The sequence below is a fragment of the Podarcis cretensis genome, assembly GCF_951804945.1.
Source record: "Podarcis cretensis genome assembly, chromosome: 4".
NCBI classification, from domain to species: Eukaryota; Metazoa; Chordata; class Lepidosauria; order Squamata; family Lacertidae; genus Podarcis; species Podarcis cretensis.
In genome coordinates this window covers 6,290,132-6,317,407 of record NC_137173.1, presented here as the reverse complement: position 1 = coordinate 6,317,407, position 27,276 = coordinate 6,290,132, and the positions used below count along the sequence as shown (strand labels likewise).

At 47.6% G+C, this 27,276-nt stretch overlaps 1 protein-coding gene across 4 annotated transcripts in view; it reads right to left on the bottom strand.

Moving 5' to 3' along the window:
- LOC307214660 (maestro heat-like repeat-containing protein family member 7) overlaps positions 1-27,276 on the bottom strand; it is a 73,010-nt gene that overhangs the window by 28,127 nt on the left and 17,607 nt on the right. For 2 of the 4 annotated variants that reach the window (XM_079973468.1, XM_079973467.1), the window contains exons 2-12: positions 26,694-26,941; positions 22,858-22,982; positions 21,538-21,660; positions 21,231-21,304; positions 19,180-19,324; positions 17,394-17,489; positions 15,627-15,731; positions 12,818-12,953; positions 9,856-9,971; positions 5,151-5,303; positions 3,616-3,776 (exon numbers count right to left, since the gene is read on the bottom strand). In XM_079973468.1, the coding sequence (XP_079829594.1) occupies positions 3,616-3,776; positions 5,151-5,303; positions 9,856-9,971; positions 12,818-12,953; positions 15,627-15,731; positions 17,394-17,489; positions 19,180-19,324; positions 21,231-21,304; positions 21,538-21,660; positions 22,858-22,982; positions 26,694-26,940 (1,481 nt within the window). In that variant the 5' untranslated portion in view covers position 26,941. Of the gene's footprint in view, positions 1-3,615; positions 3,777-5,127; positions 5,304-9,855; positions 9,972-12,817; positions 12,954-15,626; positions 15,732-17,393; positions 17,490-19,179; positions 19,325-21,230; positions 21,305-21,537; positions 21,661-22,857; positions 22,983-26,693; positions 26,942-27,276 lie in introns of those variants that run through there. The other 2 variants (XM_079973469.1, XM_079973470.1) reach the window with 2 other exon arrangements.

The window sequence follows — 27,276 nt, the reverse complement described above, 5'->3', positions numbered from 1 at the left end:
TGCCTTGGTCAGACCACACCTGGATTCCTGTGTCCAGTTCTGGGCACCACAATTTAAGAAGGATGCTGAAAAGCTGGAAGGTGGGCAGAGGAGGGCGACCAAGATGGTCAAGGGTCTGGAAACCAAGCCTGATGAGAAACGGTTGAAGGAGTTGGGTATGTTTAGCCAGGGAAAGAGGAGACTGAGAGGAGATAGGGTAGCCATATTCAACTATTTACAGGGGTGTCACACAGAAGAGGGAGTGTTAAAGTTTGTGGGTCGTAAATCCCATGGAGTCTGCTGCAATGCCACTGCAATAAATCTGATTTATTGGCACTCTGGCAAACTTCAATGGTGCCCACACGCTTCCACTCGCGCGCTGCCTCTCTTCTCAGTTGTCAGATAGTGGCAGAGTTCACAAGCAGCGTAAAATGGCTTTGTCTGTGTCTGTATGGTGTCTTCGATAACTCAGCTCTTTATTTAGGTAAAGGTAAAGGGACCCCTGACCATTAGTTCCAGTCGTAACTGACTCTGGGGTTGCGGCGCTCATCTCGCTTTATTGGCCGAGGGAGCTGGCATACAGCTTCCGGGACATGTGGCCAGCATGACTAAGCCGCTTCTGGCGAACCAGAGCAGCGCACGGAAACGCCGTTTACCTTCCTGCCAAAGTGGTACCTATTTATCTACTTGCACCTTGACATGCTTTCGAATTGCTAGGTTGGCAGGAGCAGGGACCAAGCAACGGGAGCTCACCCCGTCGCGGGGATTCGAACCGCCAACCTTCTGATCGGCAATTCCTAGGCTCTGTGGTTTAACCCACAGCGCTACCCGCATCCCTTATCACTCTTTATTTAGAAGCATACAAAAAAAGAGAAAAGCCTACAGAATCTAGCTGCATGCTTGCAGCTTTCTGTCTCTAACAAAAATGAAACTAACTTGCTCACATTCTCAGACAGACTGCTCTCAGCAGCCCCCAGAGAGCACAGATCAAAGGAAAATGCCCGGGTCATGTGGGCAGTGCACCCAGTGAATAAAAACGCTTCCAGAGAGCCAGTGTGGTATAGTGGTTAAGAGCAGTGGACTCGTAATCTGGTGAACTGGGTTCGCTTCCCCGCTCCGCTACATGCAGCTGCTGGGTGACCTTGGGCCAGTCACACTTCTCTGAAGTCTCTCAGCCCCACTCGCCTCACAGAGTGTTTGTTGTGGGGGAGGAAGGGAAAGGAGAATGTGAGCCACTTTGAGACTCATTCAGGTAGTGATAAAGCGGGATATCAAATCCAAACTCCTCCTCCTCCTCCTCCTCCTCCTCCTCTTCTTCCTCTTCCTCTTCCTCTTCCTCTTCTTCTTCCTGGAGTGTTAACTGTCCAGAACCACAACAGGGAGCAAGCTTGTTTTTCTGCTGCTCCAGAGGGGAGGACCTGAAGCAATGACTTCAAGTTACAAGGAAGGAGATTCCGATTATTAGGAAGAACTTTCTGACAGTCAGAGCTGTTAGACAGTGGAACAGTCTCCCTCATGAGGTTGTGGACTCTCCTTCATTGAAAGTGTTTAGACAAAGCTTGGATGGCTGTGTGCCAGGGGTTCTGTAGCTGTGATTCCTGCACTGCAAAGAAGTTGGACTGGATTTATGGAAAATGCACAAAATGTATCAAGGAGTTGAGTGGTCTGATACGGACTCCTTCCTGCCTCTGTTCCTTCCCCACTCCCTCGCTCTCAGGGCCGGATTTATGTATAAGTGAAACAAACTATAGCTTAGGGGCCCACTCTCTTGCCCCCCCCCCCAAGATTTTAAAGGAAAAAAACCCTGGATGTACATTTCCAAAAAGGGACACAGGTGGCGCTGTGGGTTAAACCACAGAGTCTAGAACTTGCTGATCAGAAGGTTGGCAGTTCGAATCCCCGCGACAGGGTGAGCTCCCGTTGCTCAGTCCCTGCTCCTGCCAACCTAGCAGTTCAAAAGCACGTCAAAGTGCAAATACATAAATAGGTACCGCTCCGGCGGGAAGGTAAACGGTGTTTCTGTGTGCTGCTCTGGTTCGCCAGAAGCGGCTTCGTCCCGCTGGCCATGTGACCCAGAAGCTGTACGCCGGCTTCCTCGGCCAGTAAAGTGAGATGAGCGCCACAACCCCAGAGTCGGAAACGACTGGACCTGATGGTCAGGGGTCCCTTTACCTTTACCTTTACATTTCCAAAATATAAGATAAAAAACAAATAAAATAAAACCTACACACAGCAGCAGTGTTTTGTGTTGTGTAGGCTTTTGAATTCTGGTGCTGGAGGAGACTCTTGAGAGTCCCATGGACTGCAAGAAGATCAAACCTATCCATTCTTAAGGAAATCAGCCCTAAGTGCTCACTGGAAGGACAGATCCTGAAGCTGAGGCTCTAATACTCTGGCCACCTCATGAGAAGAGAAGACTCCCTGGAAAAGACCCTGATGCTGGGAAAGATGGAGGGCACAAGGAGAAGGGGACGACAGAGGACGAGATGGTGGGACAGTGTTCTCGAAGCTACGAACATGAGTTTGACCAAACTGCGGGAGGCAGTGGAAGACAGAAGTGCCTGGTGTGCTTTGGTCCATGGGGTCACGAAGAGTCGGACACGATCAAACGACTCCTACGATTTAAGTCAGGCATAGGCAAACTCAGCTCTCCAGATGTTTTGGGACTACAACTCCCATCATTCCTAGCTAACAGGACCAGTGGCCAGGGATGATGGAAGTTGTAGTCCCAAAAACATCTGGAGGGGCGAGTTTGCCTATGCCTGATGTAAGCAGTGGGTCCCACCTGCTCCCTAAAATATCACCTAAAAAATTCCACCCTCCCGCCCTATAAGGTTCTCATTCTTTGACCTTGCTATGGACCTCGGTTGGTTGCTGTTGAGGGGCCTGGTAGGAATTTTTCTACTTGGCAAATTGGCACCAGCCACTTGGTTTTCGCCTCCCTCGTAGCAAATCGTCACAACTTTCTGGGTTTTGGCGGTTAGGCATTGGGACAGTCCTGTAGATGGAAAATGGGGAGGTAACGCCATCACCTGCCCCACATATTGAAGGGTAGTCCGATAAAGGATTCCGGGGTGTGTGGCCCTGTCCGAAGCCTGGGGAGGTGAGGGCCTAAGACAACCCCCTTATCAGTGACCCCAGGGGAGTTCCTAGTTGATGTTCATCAGCAGGACTCCCCCTACTGGTGGTTAACCCTTCCTGGACTTCAAGCGGACGGGCTGAAGTCAGTTATAGTCGGTTAGGACCAATGCCTAAGCCAATACCACTCATCACTGTAACCAATAAAGTTGTGGCCTTTTCTAGCCCATTAACTGTAATAAGTGTGTCATGTGTCATTATTTTCACCTTGGAGGGGGGGCGGGAACTTGCCACGCAATACATCCAATCTGAAACCAAACCATACCTGGAAATGTCCCTGAAGATTGAACCCAATACCTTCGTCAAAGTAGGTGCCTGGACTGAGCTATGGTTGCACCTGATGAACATAGGAAATTGTCTTCTTCTCAGTCTGACCACCGATCCATCTAGCTGAGTACCATCCATGCTAAAAACCAGAGGCACCAGGATTTCCCATGTGGACAGAGACTTGCTGCCTAGGGTTCGGTTCTCAAGGGAGAAACGTGAGGAACTTGTTACCTGTCTGGTGGGAAGGAATGCTCCAGGAGGCTGGAGATGACCGTGTCCAAGTGCTCGGTCCTGCCTGCCAGCAAGCCCACCAGCTTCATCACCAGCCTCCTTGCGCTGGGCTGGTGGATCAGGTCCAGGCGGCTGCAGATCCCGTCCACAATGTCCGAGACCTGGAAGGGGAAAGGGGTTGGGAGGTAGGAGGGCAGGAAGGAAGAGGAAGGAGGAGGGGGAGATGGGGAAGGAGAAAGAAGAAGGAGGAGGAGATGGCGGAGAAGGAGAGGGGGAAGGAGGAGGGAGGAGGTGAAGGAGATGGGGAAGGAGGAAGAAGAAGGAAATGTAGATGGGAAAGGAGGAAGAAGGAAAAGATGGAGAGAAGGAAGGAGGAGGGAGGAGGAGATGGGGAAGGAGGAAGAAGAATGAGGAGAAGGAGGAGAAGGAGAGGGGGAAGGAAGAGGAAGGAGGAGAAGGAGATGGGGCAGGAGGAAGAAGAAGAAGGAGGAGATGGAGGAGAAGGAGAGGGGGAAGGAGGAGGGAGGAGGAGAAGGAGATGGGGCAGGAGGAAGAAGAAGAAGGAGGAGATGGAGGAGAAGGAGAGGGGGAAGGAGGAGGGAGGAGGTGAAGGAGATGGGGAAGGAGGAAGAAGAAGAAGGAGGAGATGGAGGAGAAGGAGAGGGGGAAGGAGGAGGGAGGAGGAGAAGGAGATGGGGCAGGAGGAAGAAGAAGAAGGAGGAGGAGATGGAGAAGAAGGAGAGGGGGAAGGAAGAGGAAGGAGGAGAAGGAGATGGGGCAGGAGGAAGAAGAAGAAGGAGGAGGAGATGGAGAAGAAGGAGAGGGGGAAGGAAGAGGAAGGAGGAGAAGGAGATGGGGCAGGAGGAAGAAGAAGAAGGAGGAGATGGAGGAGAAGGAGAGGGGGAAGGAGGAGGGAGGAGGTGAAGGAGATGGGGAAGGAGGAAGAAGAAGGAAATGTAGATGGGGAAGGAGGAAGAAGGAAAAGATGGAGAGGAGGAAGAAGGAGGGAGGAGGAGATGGGGAAGGAGGAAGAAGAATGAGGAGATGGAGGAGAAGGAGAGGGGGAAGGAAGAGGAAGGAGGAGAAGGAGATGGGGCAGGAGGAAGAAGAAGGAGATGCAGGAGAAGGAGAAAGGAGAAGGAGGAGAAAAAGTGAAGGAGGAGGAGAAGAAAGAGAAGGAGAAGACCTTCAGCCAGAGTCTTGAGTGATGGGCAGGTCTCCGTAGGTTGTAGTCACCCAGTGGAGTGGCTATTGTGAAGTTCAGAACAGCTCACCCCTGCTGCAGGAAGGACTCAGGGGTACAGTGTGAGGGGGAGACACATTTTTTTAGGGGGCACTGTGCATTTGGCAAAGCGACGTAGGGCTGGCGTTGCTCCTGCGGTGGCGGTGGCAGTGAGAATTGGGCTGGTGTGGTGAGCTCCGTTCACCCTCCGCGCCCCGGGCCCCGGCAAGCAACGCTACGCCACTGCAAGGACTCCCCACCTGCCAAATCAGCATCCTCAGGACGCCCACCTGCTGCCTCAGACCTGCCCCACCTTCTCTATCTCGGCGCCACAGTGCCTTGCCATGCTGGCAAGGAGCCCCTCTGTGGTGGCACAGCACTGGGTGGTGCACTGCACCGTCAAGCCATCCAAAGCGGTCAGGATGAAGTCGGTCTTCTCTCTCGGGCTGAAGTAGACGCCAAAGACCTGGAGCACAAGGGGAGGGAGGGAGGAATGCTGTTGGCGTGTGGTTGGCTGGGACGGGTTGTGCAGAGATGCCCCTGCTTTTTTCATTTTCTTAAAATGAATTCTATTAGCAGAAAGCCATGGCTAGAAGAGCCACCTCTATTGGTCTGTCACCCCCCCCCCCCCAACTGTATTACCTGGGTTATGAAGGCGCCCTAAAGACGTTAAAGCAAAGATTATGGGATAATGCACACAGTGACTTGAGATCTCGATCACACGCAGTCTGTAGTCCGCTGGCAGTAGGAGCACAATATGGGCATGTCTTTAAGTTAACGTCTTACATTAAAAACCTGACAGTACCAAACTGTCGAAGGCTTTTCACCAAAACCAGACTAAACGTCTTTCCTTCTGCAGTGTTGAGAGGAGTTCCCTACCAGGACAGACTTTGCTCGTGTGCTCAAGACATCGATTCCATAAAATATATTTTGTTGCACTGTGAAAAATATGAGCAAGCCAGGGCTGAACTGATACTACCCTTGCTGGTACCTTTTCCGGGAAAATCAGAGGCTCACTATGTCAGGTTCCTATTAGAAGACCGGACAAATGCTAGAACATTAGCAGTGGCCAAGTTTTTATCGGTGGTTGCAAGAACCAATGATCCTTATATTCTGAACGAAATGCTTGTTTAACCTGGAGGTGGGATGTATGAATTGTGTATTGCTTTGTAACGATTTGTTGGGTCTCTGGACCGTAATAAAGGTTGATGATGATAAATTCTATTAAGGCTTGCAGAGAAACATTGAAGCTTCATATCTTTTCCCTTATTTTAAACCAAACCAAGACTTTAGATAAAAGACTTTAGATACCGTAAGGACACAAAAAAAAGGGGGGGGAGAGAACTAGAGAAAGAAAAAGGAATATTTTTATTAAAAAAAAATAGGAAAGAGTTTAAAAGAGGAAGATAGAAAAATAAGACTCAGAAAATAAAGAATTTCTGATTGATCTGTCCGCTATGTAAAAACAATATTCACTTCCAACAAAGCCGTTTTCTATCAGCAAATCCTGAAATATCCTCAAATCCAGATATCGTTATTTCTTTTTCAAGCAAAAAGTCCTTGAGAGGCTTCCATTCTTTAAGAAACATTAGCAGTGACTTCTCTCCGATTAAACATGTCAATTTTGCCATCTCAGCTAAGAGGTGAGCCTTTTTTCCCCATCCAGGATAGCCAGAACAGTGGGAAACTTATGTAAAAAGGTGAAAAGCTTCTGGGAGATGATATATAATGAGATGAAAAAAATGTTGAAATATACATTTCTAAAGAAACTAGAAGCATTCTCATTGGGCATTGTAGGGAGTGATATAAATAGAAAAGAATGTAAGCTCTTTTTATATGCAACAACGGCAGCAAGAACATTATTGGCCCAAAAATGGAAGCAAGAAGAATTACCGACGAAAGAAGAATGGAGGACGAAATTAATGAACTATGCAGAACTGGATAAACTAACAGGAAGGATTCGAAATCGGCGGGACCAGAAATTCACAGAAGACTGGAGTAAATTTACGGATTATTTGAAAAGTATATTCAATTTTATTGCATTAGCCATGTGGCCATAGCATAATATACATAGAAATAACAACATGGAATAGGGGTGGGGAGATAAAAGTGGATGTCGTCCTGGGCAAATACTTTGAAAAAATGGGGATAACAAAAGTAACGGGGGATTTAAAACATCGAGTGACTGAGAATACAAAAACAGATTCGATTGTGCGGCGTATCGATTACATCTGTGGTATTAAAGAAGAAGTTGGTGCCGCTTTCCTCTTCATCACACTAAGCAGGAAATTAGCTGTTATCTCGGTAATCCAACAGTCAGAATCCTGCAAAAGAAGGGACACTATCCAAGGCTGGATTGGGAGATGAAGCTTGTTCATGAGAGGAGTTAGAAACCGAGATCTTTCTTCTGTCCAGTTGGGACAGAAGAGCATTACATGTTCCATAGTCTCTAGAGCCGTGTCATTGCAGGTGCATGTTCTATTTGCGATGGAAACTCTGGAGAAACGACCCGACAGAACCGCTGTAGGAAAACAGTTGAGACGGGCACAGGTAAAGGCCCTTCGCTTAGCCTCCGAAGGAATTGTGAAGCAGTATAGAGGGATCCCTTCAGGGGGTGGAATAGCTAGGGCTAAGCCTGAACACGGCCCTCTTGCATGGGAAGCTGTGTTAGAGAAGTCAAGTTGCTGTAGCTTCTTTTTGATTAGAGGTAGGGCCGCCGGGCTAATATACTCTAAGTTAAAAACAGTTTTGCGGTTCAAATTGAGAAGAGAGCAGAATTTGAGATTAATTGTAGTTTTCCAAGGAGAATTATGAATATCTCTTAAGATCAGATTGGAAAAACCACCTCTCATTCGAGCATCCGATGCTAGTAGGTTGGAGCTATAGGAAATGGCTCGACTCCATGCTCGTTTTACAATTGAGGGCTGGGCGAACTCAAGTTGTAGGGCTGCACCTGAGACACATCTCGGGACGCCGGAAAGAGATCTCAGAAACATGTGAAGTGGGCGATCCAAGTTACCTGATATTGCTGTAGTCCATACTTCGCAGCCATATAATAATTTAGGGACAACTTTGGCATTAAATATTTGAATTGCTGCTGGAAGGTGTTTGCCGCCCTTCTGATGATAAAATCAGACAATGGCATTAGAGGTCGTGGTTGCAGCAAGAGAGGCAGATTGTAGATGGGTGGTCCAGGAGAGATTATAAGTAAATATTAAGCCTAGATATTTAAAGGCTTTTACCTTTTCTAAGTAACCACCTGTGATCTTAAGTGGCTCCAGCTTGAGTTTACGGGAACGAGTGAAGTGGAGGACTTTTGATTTTTTATAATTAATATTAAGAGCTTCCGCCTTACAATAGGCGATAAATGCATTAACTGCATTTGCTAGGTCCGCAGCTGTTCTGGATAAGATGACGGCATCATCTGCATAGAAAAGGGAAGCAACGGGGTGGCCTACTAGGTGAGGAGGATACTTAGTTGCTAGCTTCAAAGGGGAAAGAACATCATGAAGATAAAGATTAAACAATAAAGGGGCCAAGAGACAACCTTGTCGGACGCCCCTGGCCGTTGGAAATGGAGTGGTAAGGGAGCCGTTGGGATCAATTCGAACGCGAGCTGTGGTGTTTGAATAAAGGGAAATAATTAGGGAGAGGAGGTGCGGATCAATTCCCAGATGGGCAAGTTTGGACCATAATCTTTGCCTAGGAATGGAATCAAAGGCGGCCTTCAGGTCCATGAAAGCGGCAAACAGGTGGCCTTGCCTTGGTGCAGTGTATTTACTGGCAAGGTGATAAAGAGTTAGACAGTGGTCCATGGTTGATGCTGACTTCCGGAAGCCAATCTGTTCTGGCGGTAGAATGTTTCTCTCATGTACCCATGAAAGGAGTTCTTCCAGTAAAACAGCAGCAAATATTTTCCCCGGAATAGATAGTAAACTGATGGGGCGATAGTTCCTAGGGGTGTTTGGCTGGCCGCCTTTGAAAATCAGAACTATTGTAGCTTCTCTCCAGGAGTCGGGGATGTCTAGGGCGGAAGAGATAGCGGTGAATACAGGAGTCAGCTGTTCACTCCACCAAAGAGGATCAGTCAGGAAAAGGTCCAACGGGACCATGTCTGGGCCGGGGGCCTTATTCCTTCGCATGGACATTATGATGTTGAAAATGTGGGTTGAAGTAAAATTTACTGAGGAGGTGGTACTAAGAGAACAGGAACAGAGGTCCAACGGGGATTGAAGGTGATCTGTAAGATGATTTGGAGAAGCAAAACTGGCTGAATAATAGGCGATCCATTCGTCAGCGGAAATCAGGGTAGCTGAATTGAATGGTGCCGAAGGCCTAACTAAGCGCCAGAAGGAGCGGGAGTCATGCCCCTCCACAGCCGAGCGAAGAGTGGACCAAGCCTCAAGGATGTGTTGCTGTTTCTTGCAATGAATCATGTTTCTGTATGTCCTTTTAATATCTAGAAGCTCTGCACAGGTTTGGGGGTCGTTGGAAAATTTGATGATTCTGACCATTTTCCTAATTCGTCTTCTTAGGACTTTACATTCCTTGTCAAACCAAGGTGATTCAGAGAAGAGGCGTTGGTGGGTAGGCGAGGTGGTGGTTATGTAAGTTGTTGAAAAAGCATCAATTAATTTCCGGTATTGGTCAGCGGGCAGAATTGAAAAGTATTTGTGAAGATCAGACGACGTTTGTAGGTTTGCAAGAAGTTTTGCGAGGAGTATCATTGGAATTATTGCAAAAATGGATAAGGGGGAGAATGATTCGCTAAGATATTTAAAGGTACGTAATATAAATTTAAGAAATGCATAAGAAGTGGTTAAAACAGTGATTCATCACAGGTGCTGATGGAAGTCCAAAAAAATTGTATAGGTGACAAAGTTTTGTGGTACGATTTATAATTTATATGTTAAAATTAATAAAAATTAATATATATATATATATATATATATATATATATCCAGGCATAAATTTGTCCAGGGATAATGCCCACCCCCCAGTTGTGTCCTCCCAGTTACCTCTGCAACTCTGGAGGGGTTTTTGAGAAACACGGATGGATTCCAAGATTCCAAGAACTCCTTGTGCTTGCGCTTGATGGCTTCCGTGTGGACGTTCTTCTCGTCCAGCCTCGCAACTGACACACCCCGGAAATTTAAAAAAACAAGAACACACCCGTCAGTTTCAGGGCAGCGCGGTGTAGTGGTTAGAGCAGGGGCTAGGGTGCAAATCCTTGCTCAGCCATGAAGCTCGCTGGGTGAGAGTCGCTGCCTTCTCAACCTAACCCACCTCACAAGGTTGTTGTGCGGAGCAAATGGGGAGGAATAAAATCACAGGGAAAGGTGGGGCATAAATATAATAAATATAATATGTAATAATAATAATAATAATAATAATAATAATAATAATAATAATAATTTTTTTTTTTATACCCCGCTCTTCCCGGTTCAAAAACCGGGCTCAGGGCGGCTAACAACAAATTTAAAACACTTCATTGTAAAAGCAGCATAAAATACAGTATAAAAACATGAAGAACAATAAAATTCAAAATTCAGAAATCAATTTAGGGGAAATAAGCATTAGATAATCCCCAGGGCTAGCTGGCTGAATTGGTCCTACTTGGGCCAGCGAGGAGGCCAGGGGAGAATTAGCTGTGGGGTCTCAGAGCTGGTAATCTTCATAAAAGGGGAGGGAAATAAAAGATCAGCCTGAATTCAAATTAAAGGCCAGGCGGAATAGCTCTGTCTTACAGGCCCGGTGAAAGAAGGTTAAATCCTGGTCTCCTGGGACAGAGCATTCCACCAGGTCGGAGCCATCACTGAGAAGGCCCTGGCCCTGGTGGAGGATAGTCTGACTTCCTTAGGGCCAGGGACCTCTAAACTATGGTTATTCATGGACCTTAAGGTCCTCTGCGGGGCACACCAGGAGAGGCGGTCCCGTAAGGAGATAAATATTTCTATACACAATGGGGACCTACCTATTGGGCATATTAATTAGGTGCACAAAGTTACTGGGAAGCTATACTAATCTCACATTTATTTATTTTGAGGACTTATAAGCCGTTTGATCAGAAAAGCTGTCCAGGTAAAATCCGCACTCCAAATGTACACTTCATAATTAAAAATGAATAATTATGCTAGAAACATTCTTGTTTAGGCAAACCTACCCAGATGCTTCAAAAGCCAGTGTGAATTTTAAGCTGCCTTTATTTAACTTTTTGTGTGTTTTAAGGTAATGTGATTTTTCTTGCTTTTTAAGAAATCTTTTTGTAATCCGCTTGATATTTTTTTAATCAAGCGGTATATAAATCTTATGGAATGGAATCAGTAAGTAAATATAGCAATGAAACAAACAACGACAGAGCTTTCCAAAGACATCTTTATATAGAGTGGCTGCTTGCAGATGGGTGGGGAATAATAATAATAATAATAATAATAATAATAATAATAATAATAATAAAAAACAATGGTGATAACAACAACAACAACAACAACAACAACAACAGATGGTGATAATAATTGTTGTTGTGATTTTATGTTGCTAACCACCTTGAGATCTACAGATGAAGGGCAGTAAATAATAATAATAATATTAATAATATTAATAATAATAATAATAATAATAATAATAATAATAATAATAGAAGATAGTGATGGTGATAATAACAACAACAATAATAACAATAATTATTATTGTCACCATCACCATCTATTATTATTATTATTATTATTATTTACTGCCCTTCATCTGTAGGCTGCATCTTAATGTTTTAATGTTGTATTTTATGTGAGGAGAACCTGAGCTTACAGGGTTAAACAGCTCAGAGTGTGAGTCCTGCCCCTGACTCTGTGTCACTTCCGAGAGTCTCAGTCCTTTGTTCTATTCTGCTTTCTGTACGGGACAGGCATGCTTGCACGATGTTCCGTGACTGTGGATAATTCTGCTGTAAATAAACTGCTTTTAGCAGGTGGCGCTGTGGGTTAAAGCCTCAGCGCCTAGGACTTGCCGATCGAAAGGTCGGCGGTTCGAATCCCTGCGGCGGGGTGAGCTCCCGCTGCTCGGTCCCAGCGCCTGCCAACCTAGCAGTTCGAAAGCACCTCCGGGTGCAAGTAGATAAATAGGGACCGCTTACCAGCGGGAAGGTAAACGGCGTTTCCGTGTGCGGCTCTGGCTCTGGCCAGAGCAGCGATGTCACGCTGGCCACGTGACCCGGAAGTGTCTCCGGACAGCGCTGGCCCCTGGCCTCTTAAGTGAGATGGGCGCACAACCCCAGAGTCTGTCAAGACTGGCCCGTATGGGCAGGGGTACCTTTACCTTTACCTTTAACTCAGTGTGAGAGTCTGATTTACACACAGAAGACAGAGGCTTATTTTCTGACCGCTGCTAGCCTCTGTTTTGCTCAGAGCTTTGGTATGTGTTTGAAGACCTGCTGCCGTGGAAGCGCTCTGAGCTATAAATCACCTAAGATTTTAATCTTGTTTTTAAATTGTATTTTAATCAACCTGTTTTTTTTATTGGTTGTTAGCCACCCTGAACCCGGTCTTGGCTGGGGAGGACAGGGTATAAAATATGATGATGATGATGATGATGATGATGATGATGATGATTATATCATCTCAGGGTGGTTTGCAACATAAAATCACAACATAAAAAACACAATAAAAATAAGAACAAAAATAAACCAATAATGCCCCCCCCCCTCTCGCCGTGGTCTGACATCTTTCCAAGTGGTTCTGAGCTGGCCACCCTATGGCCATTGGTTCACCCTGCCTCATGGGTGAGCCGGCCCTGGGATGAAAGGGAAAAGGAAGGAGGATGTGTTGCCTGCAAGGAATGGCAGCTGTTCTCCAAAGATTCCAGGCAGGAGATGACAGGGACTGAACCTAGGACCTTCTGCTTGCGAGGCAGAGGCTATGCCACTGAGCTACGGCCCCCCTCGCACTCTGCACATGCTCAAGGATGGCTTCGCTGCCCGTTTCTTACTTTTCTGGCCAAGCACGATCGCCAGGAGGAGGTGGACGCTCTTGGCTGCCTTGGAGCTGATGGACTTGACAGCGTCTCCGCAGCAGATCCCCAGCACTGCGACGAGGTGGCCCAGCCGGGAGAATTTGGACAGCGTCTGGCGGAGGAAAGGGGGGAAAGGGGGCACAGCAGTGCTTTTAAAAAAAAAATTAATGGAAATTTTATTTACAACATAACATAAAGCCCCCACTCCCCTAATACAGAAATCCACCCTCATTAAACGCAAACATGACATACAATAAGCATAACATAAGGTAAAGGTAAAGGTACCCCTGCCCGTACGGGCCAGTCTTGACGGACTCTAGGGTTGTGCGCTCATCTCACTCTATAGGCCGGGAGCCAGCGCTGTCCGCAGACTCTTCCGGGTCATGTGGCCAGCGTGACAAGCTGCATCTGGCGAGCCAGCGCAGCACACGGAAACGCCGTTTACCTTCCCGCTGATAAGCGGTCCCTATTTATCTACTTGCACCCGGGGGTGCTTTCGAACTGCTAGGTTGGCAGGCGCTGGGACCGAACGACGGGAGCGCACCCCGCCGCAGGGATTCGAACCGCCGACCTGACGATCGGCAAGTCCTAGGCACTGAGGTTTTACCCACAGTGGCACCTGCGCTGTGCATAACATACAACAATACAAACCACAAAATAAAAGACTTCCTTTATCCTGTATCTGGCCTCCTTATTTACTTCTTATAAAGAATAATTATTCTTTACGAACAATTATTGAGATTTTTCTAATTATAACTAAAATATCCACAAAGTCTCCTGCAGACATTAATCAAAACAAGTCCAGGTATGTATTTTAGGGCACTGTTTTGTAACGTGTTCTCTGCATTTTCCCCATGCTTTTTGAAACTCTTGTCTAGTGTGATCTCTAATTGCTTCTGTTAATCTAGCCAGTTCAATATACTCTAACAGTTTGCCTTGCCATTCCTTTTTTGTTGGCACAGTTTCTTTTTTCCAGTTTTTAGCAATTAGGATCCTTGCCGCTCCTGTGGCATAGAGGAATATTTTCTGATCTTCTCTTGCTGTACCTGTGTCCGTTAACCCTAGTAAAAAAGCTTCTGTATTTTTCATAAAGTTATACTTCAACATTTTTTTAAGCTTGTCATATACTATGTTCCAGAAGCTTTTGATTTTTTCCACAGGTCCACCAAACATGTATAAGTGTCCCCTCTGTTTTACCACACCTCCGGCACAGATTTGTTTTTGTCTTATACATTTTAGCTACTGGTATTTTGGTAGGTGTTAAGTACCATCTAAGGGACGCGGGTGGCGCTGTGGGTTAAACCACAGAACCTAGGGCTTGCTGATCAGAAGATTGGCAGTTCAAATCCCCGCGACAGGGTGAGCTCCTGTTGCTCGGTCCCTGCTCCTGCCAACCTAGCAGTTCAAAAGCGCATCAAAGTGCAGGTACCTTCCTCTGGCGGGAAGGTAAACGCCGTTTCCGTGCGCTGCTCTGGTTCGCCAGAAGCGGCTTAGTCCTGCTGGCCACATGACCTGGAAGCTGTACGCTGGCTCCCTCGGCCAATAAAGCGAGATGAGCGCTGCAACCCCAGAGTCGGCCACAACTAGACCTAATGGTCAGGGGTCCCTTTACCTTTAAGTACCATCTAGAAAACATCTTGACTAGATTTTCCCTCAATACTTCACAGGCTGTAAATTTCCAGTTCTTTCTCCATAGTTCTTCCCATGCTGTTAAAGGGGGTGCAGCAGTGCTGAGCACGAGGAAGGAGTCTCAGGGAGCCCCACGAGTTCAAAAAAGAGTGGCCCAAATAATCAAGGGGATGGAGAGTCTCCCTTATGAGGAAAGCTTGCAGCATTTGGGACTTTAGTGCAGGCATCCCCAAACTCAGCCCTCCAGCTGTTTTGGGACTACAACTCATAACTGTCAACCGTCTCTTATTTGGCGGGAAACTCTCTTATTCCAGCGCCGTGTCCCTCTGCTGTCCCTTATTGATGATGTCCCTTAAATTTCCCGGGTTTCAAAGGAAGCAGCACCTCTCCCTCCCTCCCTGCCGGCCAGGGAGGAGGGAGGCTCCAACTGTGTTGCTTGGCTGCCCGGCCTGCCCCCCTCCGGCCCCCTCTCACCAGCCTCGGCCCCTGGGAGCCCCTTCCTGCCGGGACTGGTGGGAGCCTTGAGAGGAGAGCGAGGGCAACCATAGAGAAAGCAGTTCAGAGAGTGGGCAGGTGTTCCAAGGGCTACAAGGGAAGGACCGCAAGCACTTCTTCCATAGATTTGTAGTGGTAGACTAGCATAGATGGTCTGATCTGCGGGTTTACTTCGGGCGCTATTTCCCCCCCTCCTCCCGCCTCACCTGATGGAACTGAGAGCTGCAGATGGAGCACGAGAGAAAAGATACAGAATGGTAGCAGCATCTTCGTAGCTTGGACTTCGTTTTGCGCGAAAAGTGGTTGCTTCTTGTAGTTATTTCATTGCAGTGTTTCATCAGCTGGTGTCTTGAGCAGCAACCTCTGGAAACAAAGGGCTAAAAACCAGCTCTGGTCCCTTTTAACTTTGTACTTCAGCTGGTTGACTAAAATCCCTTATTTTGGCTGCTGATCCCTTATTTTCGAGGCTGCTGGTCCCTTATTTTCAAATCTGTAAGTTGACAGCTATGCTACAACTCCCATCATCCCTGACCACTGGTCCTATCAGCGAGGGATGATGGGAGTTGTAGTCCCAAAACATCTGGAGGGCTGAGTTTGGGGATGCCTGCCTTAGAGGAAAGTTTGTTGGATAGCTCCGTTGATTATTTCACAGTCTACTCACATCCAGCTGTAATTTGCTGGCCACAAAGTTGAGCAGCGACGCACTGGTCCAGATAGCCCTCTCTCGCAGGTCAGCCTCCGAGGACTGTAACCAAGGAGCCATCAGCTGTTGGGGAGGGAAAATGCAACAGAGTGAGAAAATTCTGCAGCCATCCGGTCTATTCACTTGTCTTCCCAAAGTACCAGAAAGTGCAGAGCACTCTAGCGTCAGTGTCCATGAGAAACATGTAACGTACATTTTGAATGTGTGCCCAGGGGCACCGACTTATAAAAAATATTGGGGGGGTGGGGGCCCATACCGACTTATAAAAAATATTGGGGGGGCCCAAGACCTCCAAACCGCTGCTGCTGGGGGAATGAAAGGGGCGAGCCCCGGGCTGCCCCGACCTTAAGTGAACCTGTGAGGGCCCGCCCTTTGCGGCAGCCAATTGGCTGCCGCCGTGGGCGGTGAATATTAATGAGCTAGGGGGAATCCCCGCTTCTCGCGGGGCTGACGCCAGCCCCGCGAGATTGTTGATAGGTCGAGAGCCCGCAACCCCACCCCCTCTCTAGATCGGGAGTGGCTTTGTTTTAACTCATTGCTGAATGTATTTTAAAAGGTAACTATCGTCAAACAAGGAAAATAAAAAATACCAACATAATTTTGTGATTTTACAAAGCATAATATAACTAATAATTTTCTTAAATTATTGGGGGGGCAGAGCCCCCCCAAACGAATTTTTGAGGGGGCTCGGGCCCCCTCAGGCCCCATGGAGTCGGCGCCTATGTGTGTGCCCATAAACATTATCTAGGTGGAGCAGACACTGCATATACAGTGGACACATGGGTTGTGATTCGGTGCTTCTGCACATGTGCAAAGCGCGATTTAGCGCTTCTGCGCATGCGTGACCACCGAAACCTGGAAGTAACGGTGCTTCCGGGTTTTGACGGTCCGTAACCTGAAAAAACGCAACCTGAAGCATCTGTAAGCCAAGGTTACTATATAAAATATATAGAGGTTGAGCAGGAACTCCCACTTAGCCACCAACCAAACCCATGGGCAGTAAGATGGAATCCTGACAGTCTGAAGATACTGTCCATGGAGGCGCAGGTCAATTATATCTCCAGGGCGGCTACCAGCTCCACCTGGTACAGAGGCTTAGACCCTACCTGCCCACAAACTGTCTCGCAAGAGTGGTGCGTGCTCTAGTTATCTCCTGCTTGAACTACTGCAATGCGCTCTATTTGGGACTACCTTTGAAGGTGACCTGGAAACTACAACTAATCCAGAATGCGGCAGCTAGACTGGTGACTGGGAGCGGCCGCCGAGACCACATAACACCAGTCTTGAAAGACCTACACTGGCTCCCAGTACATTTCCGAGCACAATTCAAAGTGTTGGTGATGACGTTGAAAGCCCTAAACGGCCTCGATCCAGTAGACCTGAAGGAGCATCTCCACTCCCATCATCCAGCCCGGACGGTCCAGCTCCAAGAACCTTCTGGCGGTTCCCTCCCTGCGAGTAGTGAGGTTACAGCGAACCAGGCAGAGGGCCTTCTCAGTGGTGGCGCCCGCCCTGTGGAACGCCCTCCCACCAGATGTCAAAGAAATAAACAACTACCTGACTTTTAGAAGACTTCTGAAGGCAGCCCTGTTTAGGGAAGTTTTTAATGTTTGATGTTTTATTCTATTTTTAGCCTGTGGGGGCCGTCCAGAGTGGCTGGGGAAACCCATCCAGATGGGTGGGGTATAAATAATAAATTATTATTATTTACTCCTTTTCTGTTACCTGCAAGATCCTCTCCAGCTCCGAAGGAATTGGGTTTTCCACCATCAGCTGCTGTAGCATCTCACTGAAGGTCTGGTATGTTCTGATGAAGAGGTTCTAGAGGAGGAGATAGGAATGCTGAAGGAGACCAATTCACTAAGGGCCCAGGAAAGGATGACCTTGGAAACAAGGAGCGCTAAATGCCCTTCCTAGATTACTGCTCAGGACCACAAGGGTCATCTAGTCCAACCCCGTCCCTGCAATGCGGGAATCTTTTGCCCAATGTGCGGCTTGAACCCATGACCAATGAGATGAAGAGTTTCGTGCCCTACTGGCTGAGCTGGAATTGTGGATTAGTTCCTTGTCAGGATCCAAGCCACAAACTTCTCACTGGAGCAGTGTGGGAACAGAGATGATAGATAGATAGATAGATAGATAGATAGATAGATAGATAGATAGACAGATAGATAGATAGATCTGTAACATTACAATTTATGGACATTCAATGAAGCCGAACATGGGAAGATTCAGGAAAGAGAAAAGTAAGCACTTCTTCATGCAGCGCAAATAATACCTGAATAGCTCAGTTGGTTACCAACACGGTGCTGAGAACGCCAAGGTTGCAGGTTCGATCTCCGTATGGGACAGCTGCATATTCCTGCATAGCAGCGGGTTGGACTAGATGACCCTCGGGTCCCTTCCAGCTCTACGATTCTATGATGGAATATTGGGCTGGCTGGGCTGGTGAGCTCCAGGATCTGGGGGGATTCCCATACATGAATCCCCTTCTTTATATCACGGCTGGATAAAAAGTCCACTAAACCAGGGTGGCTAAGCAGTTTGTTGGACTGCAACTCCCATCATCCCTAGCCAGCAGGTCCAGTGGTCAAGGTTGATGGGAACTGGAGTCCAGCAATATCTGAAGTGCCACAGGTTAGCTATGTCTGCCGCAAAACCATCAAATTGCATTTCTTGGTACAGGTAGTATTGATCTTTCCTATTCTACTTAATTCAAGAGGGTTCTGGAAGCTTCTCTGTGTGAAAGAAACAAGCAGAAGGTTCATGATTTTTGGGTTATTCCTTCCAAGAAGCTGAATACAGTGGGCTTAAACTGGTTCTGTTATCTCTTTCTGACAAGCTCATGTTGGCTATAAAAGTAAGGCCAGAAGGAGACTGGTTTCACTTTCTCTTTCTATCTCTCTTTCTGGTGTGGTGTTCTGTACACAGTATGCTTAGCGTTATGGTTTAGTCTTGTTGTAAGTTCCTCTGCGGGACGCAGGTGGCGCTGTGGTTTAAACCACTGAGCCTCTTGGGCTTGCCGATCAGAAGGTCGGCGGTTCGAATCCCCGCAACGGGGTGAGTTCCCGTTGCTCGGTCCCTGCTCCTGCCAACCTAGCAGTTCAAAAGCAGGTTACCGTCGGGAGGGTAAACGGTGTTTCCGTGTGCTGCTCTGGTTCACCAGAAGCAGCTTAGTCATGCTGGCCACATGACCCGGAAGCTGTACGCCGGCTCCCTCGGCCAGTAAAGCGAGATGAGCACCGCAACCCCAGAGTCGTCTGCGACTGGACCTAATGGTCAGGGGTCCCTTTACCTTTAAGTTATTCTGCAGTTCTATGATTTTAAGATAGCTGAACTATGTGACTCGCTGCCATAGGCTACAGGAGGGAAGAGAGCTCTTGTACTTGCAGGATCCCCATTGAAGCATCTGGTTGGCCGCTGAGATGACAGGATGCTGGACTAGATGGGCCATTGGCCTGATCCAGCAGCCTCTCCTTATGTTCTAAGCCAGAGAGGAAGACAAAACTACCTTTGCGTACTGGGCATTGGCAGAATTGGCCGCTCCTTCCTCTTGTCCCGCTTTCAGGGGTGAAAGGGCAAAGACGCTCTTGAAAAAGGTGCGGAGCAATATCCCCTTCTTGTAGGACCCCATCGTTTTTGTGACGTTTGCCTTGCTGGTGGAAGAAACGGGAGTCAGAAAATAGCATCTTGCCAGCTGGGGATGATGCAAGATGGATTCTGAAAATTCTGGTGGGCGTCTGGCTGGAGAATGACTCACTCATGTTACTTTTAAGATTTCAACCCAGTCTTTTGACCTATGATCTCACGGATTGACCCTTTCGTTTTTCTTCAAATCTGTCATTTTAGGACAATAATACAGAAATACCTACCTTGGCTCCCAGTACATTTCCAAGCACAATTCCAAGTGTTGGTGCTGACCTTTAAAGCCCTAAATGGCCTCAAAGGCCCAGTAGACCCAAAAGAGCATCTCCACTCCCATCGTTCAGCCCAGACACTGAGGTCCAGCTCTGAGGGCCTTCTGGCGGTTCCCTCACTGTGAGACGCCAAGTTACAGGGAACCAGGCAGAGGGCCTTCTCGGTGATGGCGCCCGCCCTACGGAACGCCCTCCCACCAGATGTCAAAGAGAAAAAGAACTATTTTACCTTTAAAAGACAACTGAAGGTGGCCCTGTTTAGGGAAGTTTTTAATGTATGATGTTTTACTGTGCTTTTTGTGTTCTGTTGGGAGCCGCCCAGTGTGGCTGGGGAATAAATAATAAATTACAGTGGTACCTCGGGTTAAGAACTTAATTCGTCCTGGAGGTCTCTTTTTAACCTGAAACTCTTCTTAACCTGAGGTACCACTTTAGCTAATGGGGCCTCCCGTTGCCACCACAGGATTTCTGTTCTCATCCTGAAGCAAAGTTCTTAGCCCAAGGTACTATTTCTGGGTTAGCGGAGTCTGTAACCTGAAGCGTCTGTAACCTGAAGGGTCTGTAACCCAAGGTACCACTGTATTATTATAGAAACAATGAAGGATTGCAACTGATTAGTTAGTTACCGTATTTTTTGCTCTATAAGACGCACCAGACCATAAGACGCACCTAGTTTTTGGAGGAAGAAAATAAGAAAAATATATTCTGAATCTCAGAAGCCAGAACAGCAAGAGGGATCGCTGCGCAGTGAAAGCAGCAATCCCTCTTGCTGTTCTGGCTTCTGGGATAACTGCGCAGCCTGCATTCGCTCCATAAGACGCACACACATTTCCCCTTACTTTTTAGGAGGGGAAAAGTGAGTCTTATAGAGCAAAAAATACGGTAGTTAGTTAGCATACATAGTTGCTGGACTTTTTTTTCAGCCAGAAATCACCAGAAGTCAATTCTGGCACATCTCAGGTGGGCGCCATTGCCATTATAAGAGAACAAGGGAAGCGTTCATGGTGAGATCTGGCATCCCTTTTTTCCTAGAAAAAGGAACTGCAGAATCCTGAGCAACAGGGTAAAAGAGAAGGGCATTAAAAGATCTCATCTACCATTAAAAGCCCAAGAAAGCAGGACGGGCAGTGCCTGGTGCCCAAAGGATGGTAGAGATGTGACCAAGCAAACTTCTCAGCGGAGAGTTTTCCACCATTTGGGTGCCACCAAGGAGAAGGCCCTCTTCTCCAGCAGCTTCCTGCTAGACCTCAGAAGGCAGGGAAATTAGAAGACAGGTCTCTGAAGAACCTATTTACTGAGGGATAGGTTCAAGTGGAAGAAAATGACCCTTTAGATAGTGCTGGGCCTAGATGTTTTGGGCAGCCTTCACCAATGTGGCAGCCTACAAATGTTTTGGACTACAATTCCCACAATCCCTGGCCATTGGCTATGATTGCTGGGGCTGATAGGAGTTGGAGGCCCAAGGGTATCTGGAGGGCGCCATGTTATATCTCCTCCTAATCTATGAGGCACCACTTCATTTGAAACCATTGACCACAAGTGTAAAACAGATTCCTTTTGCACAGCGGAAAGCTTCAACGCAGTTGCCGCAGCGGGTCATGAGTTAGACGTCAACCCAGGAAGTGAGCTAAGGAATTGAATCTACCTCAAGTCAATAACGGTGGCCATAGCATGAAGACAGACGACGCTGGATTCTGGAAAATCTCTCTTAATCATCTCCTGTAAACGAGAAGTGGGATATCCTCAGTGAGTCAGGTAGAAATCCTGCAAAACTCATCAACAGTGAGGTCAGTGTCCACCTGACCACAGAGTGGTAACAGGAGGAACCTTAACTCCAGTTAAGGTACAAGGAGGGTTCTGCATGTACAGAGGGGGAAAGGAAGGGTTGAGTAAGTATTTTCAAGAGCGGGATCAGATTGAAAACAGGCAAACAAGCAAATAGAGAAACTCACTGTTAAGATTCCCACAACATCGGACGTAAAGTTATCCATAAAAAAATCAGTCATGTTGCTCCAGTTGATTGTCTTGCTGAGGATGGATAAGAACCTGAAAAAACTTTTCTTCATGACATCTTCCTAAAGGAAATTGGGTGTGTGAGAGAGAAAAGTATTTATTCTTATTATGGATTTATTGCAGACCTATCGTGCCTTTTTCCCCCAGGGTTCTTGGGGTGGAGAACAGGGTTCTCCCTCTGCTCTTTCAAGCCCCACAACAACCCTGTGAGGGAGGCCAGTCTGAAAGAGACAGTGGCAGGCCCCAAGGTCATATACCCAGTGAGCTTCATGGCCCCGTGGGGATTCGAACCCTGGTCTCCCACGTCCTAGTCTGACACTAACCACTACACCACACTGGCTCTCTTTGTCCTGTGCCCATGGAGGAGAAAGTAGACAGTGTATAAAGATGGGGGATCCTTTGGATCCAGAATGGGGGTCAGATGGGGAGCCCCCTGGAGGCTGGATTGGATGCTTAGGCTGGCAGTTGATAACCCTACATTGTGGTTTCCAGAGAGAGAGAGAGAGAGAGAGAGAGAGAGAGAGAGAGAGAGAGAGAGAGAGAAGGAGCGTCTCTACCCCCATCATTCAGCCCGGATACTGAGGTCCAGCTCTGAGGGCCTTCTGGTGGTTCCCTCCCTGCAAGAAGTGAGGTTACAAGGAAGCAGGCACAGGGCCTTCTCGGTGGTGGCGCCTGCCCAGTGAAATGCCCTCCCAGCAGATGTCAAGGAAATAAACAGCTATCTGACTTTTAGAAGACATCTGAAGGTAGCCCGTTTAGGGAAGTTTTTAATGTTTGATGTTTTTTCGCTTTTTAAATTATTGTTATTGGTGTTCTGTTGGGAACCACCCAGAGTGGCTGGGGAAACCCAGCCAGATGGGCGGGGTATAAATAATCAAATTTTGTTATTATATTATTATTATTTATATCTCACCTTTTCCCCAGTCCAGGACTCAAGGTAGCTTACACAAATTAAAGGAACAGAGGAAAAATACACACAGCTTAGTACATATAAAAGATAATGGTTAAAAAGTAAAAAAGAAAGGGACCCTGAGGGTCATCTAGTCCAACCCCCAGCAATGCTGGAATCTCAGCTAAAGCATCTATGACAGATGGCCATCCAAACTCTGCTTGAAAACAATCCAAGGAAGGAGAGCCCACCACGTCCCGAGGGAGTCCGTTCTACTCCCTCTTTGTTGCCCTGCCTTCTGCCTCCCCTGAACACCTTGGAGCCTGGGCGGGTCCCTCAGAAAGCCTACTCCTAAGTCGTGCCCCCATACCTCTTTTTTACTGTTGAAGTAATCTATGGTGCTCCTCCAGGAGTTCAGCAGGAGCTCAGGTTCCTGAGCAGAACCAGGGTTCTCGCTTTCTTCCCAGATGGTTGCCATAGCAGAGAGATCAGGGACTAAAAGTGCCGGGGAAGAAGAGAGAAAGGAGAAATCAATTACAGTGGTACCTCCGGTTACAGACGCTTCAGGTTACAGACTCCGCTAACCCAGAAATAGTACCTCAGGTTAAGAACTTTGCTTCAGGATGAGAACAGAAATCGCGTGGTGGCAGCAGGAGGCCCCATTAGCTAAAGTGGTACCTCAGGTTAAGAATGGTTTCAGGTTAAGAACAGACCTCCAGAACGAATTAAGTATTGGCAAAACCTGTTGGTGTTTCACAACTTTCCGACTAGTTGCAGGACCTTAGCCAGACCTAGCAGAGTAAACGCAGAGTTCACGAAAGCAATTGGCAACTTGGCTGCAGACAGGATAGACGAAGCAGGAACCAGTAACTTGTAGTTAGGTGTTTATTGTATACAGTGGACTACTTACAGAAACAGAACAGAACATGGATCTTTAGCTAGCTCTCTCTTACACGACTCACAACTCTCAACTCCTACACTGAATCTCATACCAGTTAGTAGGCCATTAATCATTATTCCCGTGAGAGAGCTTGACCAATCATGGAGCTGTCTCCATGCCTCTGTATCACCAGGCAGACTTACTCCTTCACACTGCCTTGACTGTCGGCCAAAGCCTAATTGACTCTGTGTGAGTAGCTGCACGTATTCAGATTCCCAACATTAAGTTCTTAACCCAAGGTAGCACTGTACAGTCCTACCTCGTGTTACAGATGCTTCAGGTTGCATTTTTTTTGGGTTGCGGACCGCCGAAACCCGGAAGTACCAGAACAGGTTACTTCTGGGTTTCGGCGGTCGCACATGTGCAGAAGCACTAGATCGTGCTTTGTGCATGCACAGACGCACCGAATCGCAACCCACGCGTGCGCAGATGCGCCGCTGCGAGTTGCGGACACTGTGGGTTGCGAATGTGCATCCCGCACGGATCACGTTCGCAACCCGAGCATCCACTGTACTCTCCTAATGGGGATTCAGGGTCCCTTGATAAGTATGGATCTAACAGTTTGCTCCAGAAGTAGTTTGCCTGTAGCAGGGGTGGGCCAAATACGCATAGCTGTCAACCGTCCCTTATTTGGCGGGAAACTCCCTTATCCCAGCGCCATGTCCCGCTGCTGTCCCTTATTGATGACGTCCCTTAAATTTCCCAGGTTTCAAAGGAAGCAGCTCCTCTCCCTCCCTCCCTGCCGGCCAGGAAGGAGGGAGGCTCCAACTGTGTTGCTTGGCTGTGTTGCTCACCCAATAAGGAGTCTAAGAATGACTGGGGGGTGGAGCTTGCATGCCTTGTGCCAATCAAATCGGCCGCATTGCCTGGGGACTCGCCTTTGCTCAGCGCTTCCCAGCGGAGAGGGGACGGTGGTTTTCTTTGCTGCATCCCCTTTGCTGGGTTGCTGCGCTGTGGGAACCACCGCTTGAGGCTTTGTTTGGCTGCTGGCTGGGCTTTCTGCTTTTGGCTAGGAGGGGCTCAGATGTTGAACATACCTGTGCCCAGAAAATCCCTTATTTTGGCTGCTGGTCCCTTATTTTCGAGGCTGCTGGTCCCTTATTTTCAAATCTGTAAGTTGACAGCTATGCAAATGCGGGAGCCAAATTCAGCCTGCTTGGCACCTCTCCCTGGCCTGCAGGACTTTCTCCAGGCCACCCACCCCTCCTCTCTAGGTCACCTGCCCTGGATGGAGAATAGAGAGGAGTGAAATCAGCCTATGCTGCAAAGCTAAGCATCTTGTTCATTGCTCCGCCTACTTTTGCCCACCAATGGCAAGTGGCCCCCAGAAGGGAGGGCAGCCCTCAGTCTGCAAAAGATCTCCCAGCCTTGGCCTGCAGGATCCATGAAAGCTTTCCTCAACTTCTGTGCGTGCATGTGATATAGAATTAAGAATTTGGGGCACTGTCTGATGCCAGTCTACCAAAGAAGTGTGTGAGGAGGTCTGAGCAGTGCTGGATTTACATATAAGCTAAACATATATAGCTTAGGGCCCCACTCTCTTGGGGGCCCCAAAAAAATTTCCAGGGAGGAAAAGACTGGATGTACATTTCCAAAATATAAGATAAAAACAAATTACTTTGATAAAATACATATTTTGTTATGTGCAAATGGCTTTAGATACCTATTAGGTCTATAAATTACCATATAGCATAAATTCAACACAAAAAACAGCGGCAATTTGTTGTGGACAAAGGAGAGCTGGACATATATAAAGGGCCCCATTACCTTCAGTACCTTAGGGCCTCATCAAACCTAAATCCGGCCCCGGGTCTGAGCTGCACTGAGCTGGTTGCTGCAGCTCAGACCACATGGCTCTTACAAGCCACACTTGAATTCCTATACCAATAATTTGGGAAGTCTCACCACTGTAACTAAGCCAGGTTTTACTGCCTGTGCAACTTTTCTGATGAGTGTGTGGAAAAGCACATGAACCTGACCTTTGAAGAGTTTGTAAGTAAACCCATTTTTAACTGACCAAACCTGTGGTCTTTTCCTGTGCTTGGGGCAGCAGGGACTGTTTGGTTACTCACAAAGCCATATTTTAAAGGCCTAACAGCCAATATTGCTGCCCCAAGCCGACTGAAACTAAATCCTTCAAAGACAGAGGTCCTATGGCTGGGTCGGGATGGCATGGGGATGAGGGACCAACTCCCTTCTCTTGCGGGGGCCCAATTAGTGCCATTGCCTTCCGTTAAGAGTTTGGGTGTAATCCTTGACGCCTCCCTTTCCAGGGAGGCGCAAGTTACAGCAACAGCCAAGGCGACATTTTTCCACCTTCGCCGCATCAAGCAGTTGGTCCCTTACCTTTCCCGCCCCAACCTGGCCACAGTGATCCATGCAACGGTCATCTCCAGGCTTGATTACTGTAATTCGCTCTATGCGGGGCTGCCCTTGAAGCTGTCCCAGAAACTCCAGCGGGCGCAGAATGCTGCAGCGAGGCTCCTCACGGGGTCTCTGCCATGGGAGCATATTCACCCAGTGCTTTTCCAGCTGAACTGGCTCCCAGTGGAGTACAGGATCAGATTTAAGGTGCTGCTTTTGACCTTTAAAGCACTTCACGGCCTAGGACCCTCGTACCTACGGGACCGCCTCTCCTGGTATGCCCCCACGGAGAGCCACAAGGTCCATAAATAACAACACCCTAGTGGTCTCTGGCCCTAAGGAAGTTAGACTGGCTTCAACCAGAGCCAGGGCCTTTTCAACTCTGGCTCCGGTCTGGTGGAACGCTCTGCCTCATGAGACCAGGGCCCTGCAGGATCTGATTTCTTTCCGCAGGGCCTGTAAGACAGAGTTGTTCCGCCTGGCCTTTGGCTTGGAGCCAATTTGATTCCCTCCCTCTCTTTCTTTTTTCTTTTTCTTCTCCTCCTGTGATGAGGCTACATTTTAATATTTTAATGTTTCAATATTTTAATGTTGTATTTTTAATTTTGTTTTTAAGTTGTAATCATTTAACTTGTTTTTATTATTGCTTGTAAGCCGCTCTGAGCCCGGCCTTGGCTGGGGAGGGCAGGGTATAAATTATTATTATTATTATTATTATTATTATTATTATTATTATTATTTCACTTTGCTGCATATTATAAATCTCTGCTGGAATTCCTTCACCAAAGAGCACTAGCCCCAAACCTGGAACTTGGCATCTAGGAATTATCCTTTCATATGTATTTGTTTTTCCTTGCATCCACAATTGCAACGCAATCTGAGGCGCAGAGACCTCGCTTTACCTGAAGTCATGGTTTTTCGTCGCCTCGTCTTTTCTTTCTTTCCCTTCCGGTAGATTTTCTTGAGACATCGAAGCAGTGGCCCGCTTTCATCCGTGATAGACTCGGTTGTGTCATCCTGCAAGTCCCCTTGGCTCAGATCTGTCCCGCTCTGGCTACCCAGAAAAATTTCAGAATCTTCCCACCCCAGGGGGGAAGACCCTCGGAAGATGTCATCTTCATAGTCTCCCAGGTAGCTGCTCAAATCCATTCTGCAACAGACAGGAAGAAGGGACACCTTGGGTTTTGTTTACAGAAACAAAAGGTAAGGTAAAGGTAAAGGGAAAGGAATAGAATAGAACAGAATAGAATTTATTATTTATACCCCGCCCATCTGGCTGGGTTTCCCCAGCAACTCTGGGCGGCTTCCAACAAAGTATTAAAATACAGTGGTCTGTTAAACATTAAAAGCTTCCCTAAAGAGGGCTGCCTTCAGATGCCTTCTAAAAGTCTGGTAGTTGTTCTTCTCTTTGACATCTGGTGGGATGGTGTTCCACAGGGCGGGTGCCACCACCGAGAAGGCCCTTTGCCATGGTTCCCTGTAACC